Raw genomic sequence first — 15260 nt, 5'->3', positions numbered from 1 at the left:
TCCAATATAGATCGCTTTATTTTACTCCAAATAAATAAATGCACATCGTTTCGGTTTTACAATCGCTATTACTCAAAAAAATTTAAAATTGAGGCAATATCTCATTTTTTTCGGAAATTCGAGAAATCGTGCCCTAACTTATTGGATTTCGATTTTTCCCGTTTGTCCAAATAATCAAATATCCCTATAAAACTTCGTCTGTGTTTTCTAAACTTCAAAACAAGGTAATATTCCGTGTTTGGAGATTCTAGAGATCGTGCCCTGCGTGCTGGGTTTCGATTTTTTCGTTTGACCCAAATAATCGAATAACCTTTTAAAATTTCAATGCATGAATCTTGGAAATCACGAGATGATTTTGGAATCAAAGGTTTGAAATGTCGTGTCCTACGAGCTGGATGTGATATTTTATTTCTTCGAAACAAGAGAATCTTAAAATCCACTTCAAGTTTTCCAACATTCATAAAAAGGGATCGTATTTTAAAATTTATTTTAAAATCTTTTCAACTTTCGACATTAAGATGTTAATTAATCGATTAGGTACCAATTTTGGGCGTGACGAGGGTGCTAACCCTTCCTTGCATGTAACCGACTCCCGAACTCGTTTTCTCAACTTTCGTAGATCAAAATCATTTGTTTTAATAAATTAAAATATTTTATTAAAATAATCAAATTTCTAGGTGATCCGATCACACCTAAATAAAAAAGATTGGTGGTGACTCTCATTTTCGTTTTTACTTTCAAAACCAAAGTCGACTCATTTTTTTAAAAAAATGGTTTCGACATAAGCAATTATCTTAATTAAAATGACTAAATTGACAAAATAATTTTAGAATAATCAAAATAAGAATGAACATTATTTTAAAGTGATTTGTTGCGGTATAATTTACGCTTAATTAAATAATCACTACTTTTAACTACAAATTCCATAAAATTGTTGCCAAAGCTACTTGTTTTACCAATAAAAAAAAAAAAGAAGGAAACAACGTACTTCAGTTAGAAGCGTTTAGATACAGGTGTAGATAAATTCTAATATAAGCGGTAAAAATTTTCAAGCCTTCAGCGATTCACTAAACTGGTGATATAGGTCCTTGAAATCCTAATTCTAGGTATTTCTGTTTGTGGATTCATCAAAATCGGGGTCTATATTTGCACTTGGAAATGTAAATTTTGTCAATATATATAGAGAGAGAGAGCCGGCCAGGGAAATATTCCTACAACAACTTAGATAGCAACAATTAAACAAAATATTCCTACAACAACTTAATCTGTAGAAATTAATATACATGTTGATTATAGTTTATAGTAAGATATGTTTCCATTCGTTTTATTGCTTAATAATATCTAGGTAAAGTTCTTTTAAGCAATGGTGAATTTAGGAGGCTCGTAGGGCCTAACCCTAAAATGATTTTTATTTATTTATGCTCTTTTATAGATTATAAAATTTTAAATTAATAATGATAAAATTATACTTTAGCCCTAAAATGATTAAAAATTGATTTAATCCTTTAAAAATTATAAATATATAGATTATTAAAACAATAAAATTATATTTTTACTATTATAAAAATATACAATTTAATTACGACCCCAAAATATTTTTTGAGCTTCCCCTACTTCTAAGCAATGACTACAAAATTCGAACATTAAAACGAATATTTGAATATGGTAATTATTAGGTGGGTCCTTGGTTTTTTTCACTGTAGTATATATATATAGTTAAATTATGGTTTGAGTCCTTTTATAATTTTTAAATTTGAGATTTAATCTTTATCCTTTAAATTGATACCAATATTTTCACAACTATTTGAATTAAATAATAATATTATAAACATAAAAACGCTAAATTATATCAAATTAAAGAATAAAAAATATAATAGAGGGACTAAAACCATCATTTAACCTATAGAAGTTAATGCAAACAAGTAATTATGGTGACGCATGAGAAAGTCCAAAAAAATCCTTAAACAAAGAAAAAGAAAAAGAAAACACACACACATTGGTCCTACTACAGAAAAACAACTAAAGATATGTTCCCTACAACAAGAGACAAATTAAACATATGGGACTTAATTGGATATAAAAGCATCTGTATAACATAAATATTATAAGCATTACCAACTCTTATCTCTCATATTTTTATAGTCATAGGCTATAACACGTGATGGTCATGTCATGTCATGAATACTTTTGTCTTCTATTATATGTTGTTTTAACTACAACTTTCTTTTTAAAGAATGATCCGACAACATTATATATTGTTGCATATACATATATAAATATTCATAAAGGTAGGTTCATGTATCTAATCTTAAAACTTGAATTGCTTGATTAATATTTGATGAATATTTCATAATGTCTTTTCTCTCTTTGTTATATTGTTTATTATTATATAAAACTATAGCTACACGTGTGGGTAATAAAAGTATATGCATCCATCCATTAATCTTTAATAAACAAGGTAGATTTGGTATATAATTATAATAAAAATAATTTGACTTGAAATTTGACTTAAAGTCGAATTCAAGATCTGACCTTATATAATAAAATTTTACAGACATTTTAAGTTATTAAATTATTTTTCGACTAAATTAACAATTTTTCGACTAAATTAACAATGGTGAGTCATTTTTTCTATTAGAACTATAACCCATCATTTTGTTCGTTACTGCAAAAATTAGTGAGTGAAGTGTTGTTTTTCATTTAGTTACATGTTTTAAGATAATGTTACGTGAATGAAATAAAGAGACCATAACATAGGTATATTTGGGTGAGAAAGGATTGAGTATATTTGAGTAATAACGATCATCAATTTATTGATGCTCGTATGAAGCATGAAGCTATAACTCATGGAGACCATATTGAAGATTTATCGAGCATTGAATAAATTTCATCTAGATTTGGTGAAAACTGTTATTGTTGTTTCACGAGCTACAATCCCTTTTACTGACGAGGCAGCTTTTAATCTCATCCCTTCTAAATAATGTGATACAAGCTTGTAGGGGATGAATAGAGTAAGAGGGGAATAATGATGTCGATTTGGTGATATTCTACTTTGGTTTATAATTATGGTTGGTTTAAATTGTGCATTTGAAATTATTTTTGATATGTTGGCTGAATTTGTGTTGGCAAGTTTTTTTTTTTTTTTTTTGGTTTCTAATAGGATCCGGTTATTATTGGAAGTACATGTTAAGGGGAATTTGAGGCGGGTGATTTGTCTCGATAAATAAAGGTCTTTTAGTGAGGTGGATTTCCTTTGACATTTTTGCCAAAAAAGGAGAGATATATGGCCAACAGATGTTGTTGTTTGGTTGGTCTGGGCCTTGATTTTGTTGTGAAAATTGTGATTGTAGTGTGTGATACACAAGCATGACTTGGATTGGGTACTTGAGGGGAAGTATGTTTTCATGTGCTGGTTGATTTTACCAAAATGCTAAAGAGAAAGATTGTTGGAAACTTTGATTGCTTGTTGCACTTCATATTCGGACAATAAATAGAACAAAAGTTTTGGTGCAATCAAAATTCTTTAGTTGGCATGTTTGGTTGATACATGGGCCTTGATTAGTGCATCTTGTTAAACCAACAAATGAGGAGAATTTCATGTTGGAATAGAGATTCAATATTTTTATCCGTTCGACTAACTTGAAGGAGAATGGAGGAGTTTAAGTTGCCGAAGTTTCTTATCGTTACCATTGTCCTTATCTTGATTAGAGTATTTGAAGCTAATAGGAGGCTTGTTTCTGAAGACATTAATAGATTAATTATTCCACATAATTCAATGGATAAATCTAACTTTTAAATAAGAGTTTAAAGCCTATAAAAGCACTACTGAAGGGATTTTTGTATCATCCATTTTTGGAATGCCTATGTTGCATTCTTGATTCTATTTTTGTTAATCGTATGTGAGGATTATTTTAGTGAATGATTTGCAACAATTTGGGTTCAATATAACAGTTGCAAATATTTGTCGATTTAAGGGTAGTTTGAGCTTTAGTCAGTTGTTGTATCAAACAAATTATTGAATAAAGTTATTCTTTAAACGATGTTCCACATATATGTAAGATTAATGAATTCGAACTGCATTAATACATTTATTTCTCTTCTTACTTTATTTCTTATTTTATCTTACTAAAAATTTGTACTATCCCAACTTTTATTTAATAATAAAAGCAAAGAAAAAAAGAAAAGTAGAAGACGTGTGGAAAATTTTGGTAGCATCTATAATTTAAAATATAGCTTCCAATCCATGGTATTATTGGTACACCTCAGTGCAAACCAATCATCCTTTTATTCATTTTTATATATTACAATATAGTTTTGGGACTACATTGAATTAATACAATAATTTAATGAAGCTTTTTCTTTGGTTACCTTGTGTGCCGGGCACTTAAAACATTGAATAAATCCCTTTATTCATACTTAAAAAAAAATAAACTTAATAAGTACAGAAATTAGGTATCAAATTGATATATTTTAATGGTATTGATTTCATTTATTAAAATTATTATGGGTTTTTTATCAGAGTGAAATTAGATTTTATTTTTATTTAAAAATAAGTAAAATAATTTATTTACATTAAATTAAAAATTAAACTAATTTTTCAATTAAAATTTTCATCCATTTTATTGTTAAACATTTGTATGACTAGTAGAATAATAAGATAATTTTATATATGACATGTCACGCTACCTCATGTTGATATAAAGAGATTATTCTTTAATCCAATATACATAGATTAACTTATTCATTTTTTAAATAAATGGACAAAATATAATGGAAAGATGTATAATACTTTTACCTTCAATATATCTATCATTATTATAAGTATGAATATGAATAGAAATAGCCATGCCCACTTAGACACCGATGTGGACAATTATAATAACTAGGAATTAATTAAGATATAATGACAATTAATTATTTAATTACTTGTTAATTGAATTTAAAAATTAATTGTATCCAAGGCTTCAATAGTGTTGTGAGAACCACATTAATATAAGTGTAAATACAAGTCCTTAATTACGCAATTAATTTACCTTTTTAAAATCAGCAAATAGCACTAACTATTTTCATTACTACATATCACACATGTCATGAAATAACAAACACCATCATTGATTGCCCTTATTTGCTTGTTTTCAGAGGGAATAATTTGTCTAATTTCAAAATTCGCAAAAGATATTTACACCATTAACTTTGTATTAAGATTTTACGGGTTATAAATATTAATTATCACTTCCAATAATTTGAATTTAAATTTTTTCGTAAAAATATAATCTAACTTATTGTTACACCCATAAATTAACGTGGGTGGATGAAGTAAAATTGTATAACTTCCTAATTTTTATTTATAAAATAGATAAAATATACAACTTGTTTGAAAGATAACAAAATAAGTTTCTTTCCCCAAGGAACTGATAAAACAAACATTAAAAAAAAAAAAAAAAAAAGTTGAAATCGTCAACCTTCAAACTTAAAAACCCTGTTCCTATTCGCAATGTCCTAAGGACTATATATTAATTAATTACTTTATATTAAAGCTTAAGTGATTAATTAATTAATTAAAATGAAGCTCCTATTGCGGCTCTCTCACATGTTTACTACCTTTAAGTTGAACCCCCATTTTTCAAGCCAATATCCTTTTCTACTTCTATAAAAACCCCCCACTTTCTCTATCTTCCCATCCACTATCAACCCATCTCTCTTTATTAGTCTCCATTAAAAGAATGGATGTTAAAGCAAGGAGTAGTAGTGGTCCAAACATGGTAAGTACTGAAGAAGAGGACTTGAAAAGAGGTCCTTGGACTATTGAAGAAGATTTTAAACTCATCAACTATATTTCCATTCATGGCAAAGGTCGATGGAACTCTCTTGCTCATTCTGCAGGTAATTTAATATATATATATATATATATATATTCTAAGCTTTCATGAAATTTATATTTGTTCAAGTAGTCACATGCCAAAACTCTTCAGTTTCTCATCAAACATTTTAAGAGCTCTCGACGAAGCCTTTTAATATAGTAACACAAGTTGGTTTTTCATGTCTTTTCTTTCTTACATGAGTGCAAAGTGTTTTTCTTTAGTAAAAAAGAACAGATGTTTGGGGTTTGTTTGTTTTTCTGCATATTTAGACACTATTTGTGGGTTTGCAATGAGGTTTATTGATGATTGCTTCTCAATCAATCATGAAAAGAAGAAAGAGACGTATGGGAGAAAATGAGCTTTGTTTTCTTTCTTCTTTTCCATAACATTTATTTTAAGAAAGAAAATTTCATAACAAAAGCAACCCTAGAAAAGTAAAAACATCTTCCTTTCTATATTAAAATCATGATTTCGCAAACTAAATTTAAAAAAGTTTTGTCTTTAGAAGTCCTTTTTTTAAATCTAGTTAGCTTTATGATAGAAATAATTTTATTATTTATTATTTTTAAGTTTTATTATTCAGTATATTTGTGATGGATTTTTTAACTTTAGAAATAGTAATAAATCTAAGAGTTTTATTTTTTAAAATATCAATTAAATATATACTGTGGTTTCTTAACTTCATTATTAGAGTTGCCGATTGAGTCCTAACTCGATTAGTATGTGCATTGTTGTTAATGTAGGAAGACGTGAGTTTGAATGCACTGAAACGCATTATCCTCCTATTTATAGGTTGGAGAGAGGTTATGTGTAATTTTAGATATTGTGTTAAAAAGAGTAGATATGATCGAACCTATAATAAAATTTATTAAAAACACTTCATTATTAGAATTTAAAATTCCACTACTAATGTATTAAATAATATTTCTTATTTTATACTTAGTTTTCAATGTGTCAAGTAATTTTTCTTATTTTAAAGTAGGATTCAAGAATTTCAATTAAAATTTTTATATATTTTAAATAATTTTTTAAAACTTTTATAATATATTATAAAATTTAAACTACTTGTTTCTGTATTTTAATTGAATGTTTTTAACTTTTAAAAGATTTATAATATGTATTTTATTTAATCTTGTAAAATTAATAAATAAAAATTATGAAATTATTTCTAGAGTAGTGGAGTTGAAGTTAAAATTAATAAACAAAAGGCAAAAATAGCTCCCATTTCACTCCGTCTAATTACCATCCCTAATTGAATTAAAAAAAGTAATTACCATCCCTAATTCCCTAGTAACACCAAACACTTGATTTAAACTACATCATTTTTACACACTTATTTTCGAGATTGATAGTTGTTTTTCTTAGCAATGTTATCTCTAAAGTTCGAATATATATTCTTTTCTTGAGAATGTATTGTATCTTAATATCACATTCAACACTTGTTAACTAAACAGGTCTTAAACGAACTGGAAAAAGTTGTAGGTTGAGATGGTTGAATTATCTTCGGCCTGATGTCCGACGTGGGAACATCACACTTGAGGAACAACTTTTGATTCTTCAACTTCACTCGCGATGGGGAAATCGGTAATATATTTTAACCTATAACTCTCTACATGATCATTTCGTAATGTTCTTTGAGTTTTTTTTATTCAATTTGTTGTGTATTTTACATATTAGATGGTCCAAAATCGCCCAATACTTGCCCGGAAGAACCGACAATGAGATCAAGAACTACTGGAGAACTCGTGTCCAAAAACATGCCAAACAACTCAAATGTGACGTCAACAGCAAAGAATTCAAGGACACCATGCGTTACCTATGGATGCCTAGGTTAGTTGAAAGGATTCAAGCTGCCACCACCACCACTGACACCGCGTCCGCTTCAGCTGCCACGACGAGCAATGCGAGCATTGAGCAAATGTTGTTGCCTAATTTGAGTTATTACACTCTAGATAACGTTAGCACTGCTGCCTCATCGGACTCTATCGGGACTCAAGTTTCACCAATTTCAGATTCAACTGATTATTACAACGGTGTCTTGGCTAATTATAACCCAAATCAGGATTATTTCCAAGCTAACCATGAATCCTTAATAAGTCCCATTGGGAATTATTGCAACAATGGCGATGGCATGGATTTTGGGTTGATAGAATTGAACCACCATTGGGTAGGTGATGGTGATGGTGATGGATTGCATAATTTATTGAACGCTGAAGATTTTTTCTTCTTACAGCACCAGTTCAACTTTAACATGTGAAATGCAAATATGTATCTTCAAAATTAGATTGAAAATGGGAGAAATGGAACTTAATTGTAGAGGGACCAAAAAAAATATTCACATTAATGTTTTAGAACATATATAGATTTTGTCTTAGTTGAACTTGTACGAAAAAAAAAAGATTGTCTTTCTACTTTTATTGGATTATTGTAAAAAAATTATAAACGAGACTAGAAATATGTTATTTTATCCATCTTTTCTGAAAAAATCTATAAATGATATTAGATATATCTAAATATTTTATATAAAATATAAATATGCTCATAAATATTAAAACATAAAAATTAACTAAAAGCGAAATAGAAATTTAACGTCCAATCATTGATATTTATTTTATGTGTATCATTCTTCTATGCTCTTAACAACTCACTTAGATAATGGTTGTTTTATGAAATTGTTGAGCATAAGGACCTTCTCACAGCTTTTGTATATATAGGCATGCATATGCACATTTTCCCATAAAAACATATTCCATTCATACATTTTGTGCTTTTTCAAATGAAGTATTAACATCTTCAATAAATTCATGAGTTATTGAAGAAATTTAAGCATAATTTATGTTAATAAAGAAAAGTAAGTTTTCGTTACATCATAACCATCATTAATAATATTTTTAATTAATATAATTTAAATCAATAAATAAGAAGAAAATATTTGAGAGTTTTATATATACGAAACACTTAATGAAGAAAAAATTTGCATCCTCCCACTTGGTTAGTATATGCTTGCGTTAGTACTCAAAATCCTCTAAACCTTATTCATGAGAAAAGAAACACAACACATAATACATGATGATAAATCCTCTAAAAACAAGTATTATCTTCCTTGTATCACTATGCATTCTATTCCTTTAAGAATTTCCCATTTACAACTTAATGAATAAAGTTTATATTTATTCTAGGTCCTATAAAAATTGTTATTCTCAACATAAATGTGTACACCAAATATGAAAAACAACACCCAAATAAACAAGAGTTTCATTACTACTGATAATTTATCATAAAACAAAATCATAAGGTGGAACCAAGTCCCATTTATGTGATCCTTAAAGCTCATTGGTGGCATGCCTTTTATTAAAGGATTAGCAATCATTAATTCAGTGCTAATGTGTTCAATGAACACTTTATTCTCTTTAATACTTTCCCTTATAGGTAAATACTTTATGTTGATATGTTTACTTTGACTACCACTTTTGTTGTTTTTAGTTAAGAAAACATCAGTTGAATTATCGCAATACATTTTCAATGGCTTAGAAGTAGAATAAACAATTTTAAGTCCTGATATGAAAATTTTCAACCATACACCATATGAGGTGCCTCAACACAAGAAATGAACTAAGACTCCATGGTAGAAGTGTCAATTAAGGTTTGCTTTGCACTTTTCTAATATATTGCTCGGTCAACTAACATAAAAATGTACCCAGATGTTGATTTTCTTGAATCAACACATCTAGCGAAATTCAAGTATGAGTAACCAAACTACCTCTAAGTTAGTAGTTTATTTATACATAAGCATGTAATTCTGGGTCCCTTTAAGGTACTTTATCACTTTTTTTGCATCTCTCTAGTTGTTTAAATCTAGATTACTTTGATATCTTCCCAACATTCCAACAACAAATGCAATGTCAGATCTAGTACAAACCTAAGCATACATTAAGCTTTCAACAATGGAAGCATATGGAATGTTCTGCATTTGTTCCCTTTCAAGCTCATTTTTTGGACATTGGTTCAATTTGAACTTGTCACCTTTTAATATGGGTACTACACTAGGTGAATAATCCTTCATTCAGAATATCTCTAAAACCTTATGGATATAGGCTTCTTGAGATAAACACAAAACTTTTTAAAATCTGTATTTATAAATCTTAATGCCAATGACATAAGATGCCTTACCCATATACTTCATATCAAAATTCTTAGAGAGAATTGTTTCACTTCATATAGCAAACCCTTATCGTTGGTAGCAAGTAAAATGTTATCCACATACAAAACATGGAAACAAATTTTACTCCCACTAACCTTCTAGTATATGCATTGATCAATGATGTTTTCCAGAACCAAATGAAGAAATGGCATCATAAAATTTAAATACCATTTGTGAGAGGCTTGTTTTAATCCATGGATTTCTTAAGCTTGCATAATAATTGCTCAGCATCACTTGAGGAGAATACTTCTGGTTGTTTCATATTAACTTCCTTCTCAAGGTTTCCATTAAGAAATGTTGTTTTCACATCCATTTGATGCAATTCCAAGTTAAAATGAGCAACCAATGTCATGATGACACGAAGAGAATCATTTTTAGACACTAGTGAATAGGTCTCCATGTAGTCTATTCCCTCCTTTTGAGTGAATCCTTTAGCAACGAGTCATGCTTTATACTTTTAATATTGCCTATCGAGTCCTTTTTAGCTTTAAAGATCCATTTACATCCAATGGTCTTTGCTCCATTAGGAAATTCAATAAGATCCCATACATCATTAGATGTCATAGAATTCTCCACCTCTATTTGATATCACAATTTTAATTTATTTCTCATATTGTTTTTTAACTTGCTTTAAATATTTTAAAAGCATCCAACACTTCATCCTTGTTGTGAAATAAGTAGATATACATGTATTATGAGTAATCATTTATAAATATGATAAAATATTTATGACCTTGTAAACTCGTATCAGGATAACGAACATCAGTATGTATGATTTTTTATGCTCTTAACCTCCCACCACTGATGTTTATTTTATGTGTATTGGTTCTTATATGCTATTAACAACTCACTTAGATAGTATATGTTTTACAAAATTGCTACGCATAAGGATTTCTTCATAGTTTTTGTACATATAGGCATGCATATGCATGTTTTCCCATTAAAAGTAATGCATTCATACATTTATGTTTCTCTCAAATGAAGCATTAACATCTTCAATAAATGCATGAGTTGTTGAAGAAACTTAAACATCATTTATGTTAATAAGACATGTAAATTTTGATTACATCATAACTAGCATTAGTAAAGTTTTAATTAACATAACTTAAATAAACAAATAAGAGGAAAACATTTATATATGGAAGACTTAATAAAGAAAAACTTACATCTTTTTGTTAATTTTCTATTTTATGATATAACGTAAGGACATGTGGTAGTTTCTTGGCCGTTTCTTAATTTTTTTATCCTACTAATTATGAATAAGCTTTTTTTTCCCTTTTTTTTTGTTATTAATTTTAAGATTATTTATCGGGTAATTGGGTTTATAAAAGATTTTTTTCTAAAACCAAAGTTAAAATAATGACTAAATAGTAAATAATGTTAGAATTTTCAAGTATGCAAACTAACAATAGTTTTATGAATGTGAACAATACATTGTTAGAAACAACATGTGTGAGTAAGCCGATTGAATGTTAGTTTGTTGGCATCAACATTATTGCTAGAATAGGAGAACGTGGGTTCGAATGCATTAAAGTGCGTTTATCCTCCTATTTGCATGTGGGTAGGGGTTATACAAAAAAAAACATGTGAGTAATGTCGAAACCTTTTTTTTTATTTAAAAAATAGAGATCAACTTTTTGAAACCACGACATGGAGTCGCCACCAATCTTTTTGTTTTAGGTGTGATCAGATCACCTAATAAAATATTTATTCCATTTAAATCAATTTTGGCCTACATGAATTTGAGAAAACGGGTTTGGGAGCCAGTTACGTATGAGGAAGGATTAGCACCCTCACTATGCCCAAAATTGGTACCAAATTGATTAAACTGTCCTTATGTCTGAGATTTGAAACTATTTTTGAAACATGGTTCCTTTCAAAACATTTGAATAGCTCAAGTTGGTCATCAAAGTTCTCTTGTTTCAAAGGGATGAAGCATCATATCCAACACGATAGGACATGCTCTTTTATTCCCTCGAGAACACGATAAATTTTGACTTCCAAAAATTTATACGTTGAAAATTACAAAAGGATGCCTAATTATTTAGTCCAACGAGAAATCGAAACCTAGCACGGTAGGGCACGATTCATTGAATTTCCAAACATTGAACATTGCCTTATGGTTCCTCGAATTTCCAAACATTGAACGTTGCATTGTTTTAGAATTTAGAGAATACGAATGAAATTCTAATGGAATATTTGATTTTCTTGGACAAACGAAAAAATCGAAACCCAACACGATAGGGCACGATTCCCCGAATTTTCGAGCATCAAATATTGCCTTCGTTTTAAGGAATTTTCAAACGAATAATTGTAAAACCGACTTAAGACACATTAATTTGACTTGAAATAAAATGGAATAATTAGTTTTGAAGAGTTGGAAATTAATAAATGATATTTGTAAACCAAAAAGGAAAAAAATAAACATGGGACAATATGCATGTATGAAATACTATGATAGATGAATGAAGATAATATAATTCACTTAATCAACCAACAAAATGAACAATTAAATTCAACCAATCTAGGAAAAATACTATCAATTTTTAGGCATGAATGAAGAATAATCAATATAATAATAATACAAAACGAAAATAACATACATAGCCTAATACAATACAATCAAATGCAAAATATGCAAAACAAAATAAAAATTAAAAAAGAGATAATGTGTATAAGATAATTTTAAAAGGATGAACGCATAATATGTTATAAATGAATTGTTGAATTTGAAACTTTTGTAAAAACAAACTAAAGATATATATATATACATTCACTAAAATATGCGTTATAGAATGAAAACTTTTAAATCAAATAATATATAAATGTTAAAAAATATTTATTAAAATACACTCGATAAAGAAAATTTTAATAATATATAGAATACTGAAAGCATAGCAGGAATACATAATAAGATATAATTTTAGGAGGTGTACATAGTAGATTCACAAAATATATGTTTATAAATAGATTTGGAAATAATTAGTTGTAAAAATTGCATGAGATTAAGGATGTATATGAGACTAAATTAAATTTTCCATATGTGATGATTTTTAAAAAACATAATTATGTGCACAATAGATTAAAAAACATATACATGTGTACAAATAAATTTAGAAGTAAATATATATAAAATAGCATGGAATTAAACATGAGTCTAATATGAATCGATGTACATAAAAACATTTAAACAAAAATACTATATAAAATGTTAAATAATATGATATAAAAAGAACTTTAAAATGGTGATTTTATAAAACATAAAATAGAGTTATTAAGGTATCTCACATATATATAAAATATTAAGTACTTTAGAACAACAAGCATTTACAAATTAAAACCTCAATCAAAATAATATATGTACTAATATATATAGAATATTCAAGAAATATTACACAAAACGTCAAAATAATAAGATAAAATAAAATTCAAAAATAATTGTATAAATAAAACAAACTAAATTATCAAAATGGATCAAAACATATAAAAATATTAAATGTATTTTAAAATGGTAAGTTATACGAACAGAGGACTGAATTAAAATAGAATTAAAATGAGAGAGATAATTTAAAAATAAAGAAACCAACATGGGGACCAGCGTGTAATGTGCACAAATGCATAAGGACTAAAACTGGAAATATTCCAGATTCTTGTTGAGGCACGGACCCAGTTGGAAATAAGCACAAATTACAAGACCAAATTAAAAAAACAAATGAAATAAACAAGGTGCAATCAAAGACTCGCGATGGGGGAGGGCTTGGCATGCAATTATCCCTCTCTATTTCAAGGCTACAGATACAAGCCTTAAACGGCGTCACTTTGTGTTGCCAATTAAAAGAGGACAAAACCTCTTAAAAGCCTAAACGCTTCAACAAAAAGAAAATGGGGAAAGGGGAAGCCCTAAATGTTTCTGCAGATTAAAAAGGGGAAAAAGAAAGGGAGAAGAGGGAGAGAGGGAGACGATGTCCATAGCGTGTCGGTCTTAGCCAATTTCGGCGTTCATCTGCATTCGACGCCTCCTCATCTGCCTTCGCCATGGCACCAATCCGAAACCCCTAAAACACAGGAAAATTTTCTCCTCTTTTTTTACTAAAAATTTTATCTATCTAAGCAAAAAAATGAAAAAAACAAATGAGACTAAAACCCCCGATCTAAAAAAGAGTCCCTTTTATGTTTTCTTTGAATATCTATATATATGTTATATCCGAAACTGGATTTGCAAAAGAAATGGAGAAAACAGAACAGAAGGAAACACCTTGATTTTTTTTGTATTCGATTGCTCTACTTTTTTTTTTTATCTTATGCGTGTATCGTGTCCGTCATTACAAAGAACATAGGGCTTTTATATAGCCGAAAATAAAAAAGAAAAATACAAAGAATTCCTTGCCATTGTTTTTCTCTTTGCTGCTATTTGTTGTGCTGTGTTTTTTGTCTTCTCTTGCAGGTACGATGCTGGCTACGTGGAGGTGTACGGCGTATGACATACGGAGGCGCTGGAGGCTGCTGGAGGCTAGTTGCGGCGCAAGGGGAACCCTAGGGTTTCTGTCTATGCTTTAACTTTTGAGCCTGCTGGGCCATGTAATCTTGGGTCTAAGTTAATTTGGGCTCGTATTAGGTTTTGAACTTGGGCTGTGTAATTGGACTTTTGATGGACTATTGATATTTGGATTTTTTTAATTATTATTATTATTTTTTGTTTGTAACGGGCCGGGCAAATTTGGCCCACTACAAGTAAAATTCAAAATAATTAAGAACCTCAAAATGAAGTTAATTTTTGAGTTGCTTATTTTTTAATGTGGTATATTGGGTTTTAAATATGTTTTCATTTTTTCTTTTCAATTAATATTTGATTCAATTGTCATATATTTTATTTTAAACATGTTAGTATTAATTTGATTTTGCACTACAAATTGAGATGATGTGCTAAGCAAAAAAAAAAAAAAAAGAAAGAAAAGAAAAATAAAAATTTGAATCGAACTAAAGTATTTGAAATATTTATAAAATATAAATTAAAAACTACAATTACTTGAACCAAATCAAATGTCATTTTATTTAATTTATAATTAATTTTAATTTTATGTTTTTAATATTTAATAATTTTTAAATATTATATTTTTAATTGTAGTAATTAACATAAAATAATATTTTTATTTAAATTATTTAATATAATTAAAATATATTAATTTATCAATTCAAAT

The 15260-nt window shown here is 28.4% G+C and overlaps 1 protein-coding gene across 1 annotated transcript; it reads left to right on the top strand.

Annotated features, from left to right (window-relative positions):
- The first annotated feature begins 5639 nt into the window (after positions 1 to 5639).
- On the top strand, positions 5640 to 8272 carry LOC108456264 (transcription factor MYB108-like). The gene is made up of 3 exons (XM_017754861.2): positions 5640 to 5883; positions 7316 to 7445; positions 7539 to 8272. The coding sequence occupies exons 1-3, from the start codon at positions 5724 to 5726 to the stop codon at positions 8116 to 8118; spliced, it is 870 nt and encodes a 289-aa protein (XP_017610350.1). The 5' UTR covers positions 5640 to 5723; the 3' UTR covers positions 8119 to 8272.
- The last annotated feature ends 6988 nt before the right edge of the window (positions 8273 to 15260 follow it).

The sequence above is a fragment of the Gossypium arboreum genome, chromosome 9 (assembly GCF_025698485.1).
Source record: "Gossypium arboreum isolate Shixiya-1 chromosome 9, ASM2569848v2, whole genome shotgun sequence".
NCBI lineage: Eukaryota > Viridiplantae > Streptophyta > Magnoliopsida > Malvales > Malvaceae > Gossypium > Gossypium arboreum.
This window is presented reverse-complemented; position numbering and strand designations above follow the sequence as displayed.

Excerpts from the sequence above, each read along its gene's own strand:
- LOC108456264 (XM_017754861.2), top strand. The coding sequence starts at position 5,724 with ATGGATGTTAAAGCAAGGAGTAGTAGTGGTCCAAACATGGTAAGTACT. Across the intron at positions 5,884-7,315 it reads CTCTCTTGCTCATTCTGCAG|GTCTTAAACGAACTGGAAAA; the intron begins GTAATTTAATAT and ends TTAACTAAACAG. Across the intron at positions 7,446-7,538 it reads CACTCGCGATGGGGAAATCG|ATGGTCCAAAATCGCCCAAT; the intron begins GTAATATATTTT and ends TTTACATATTAG.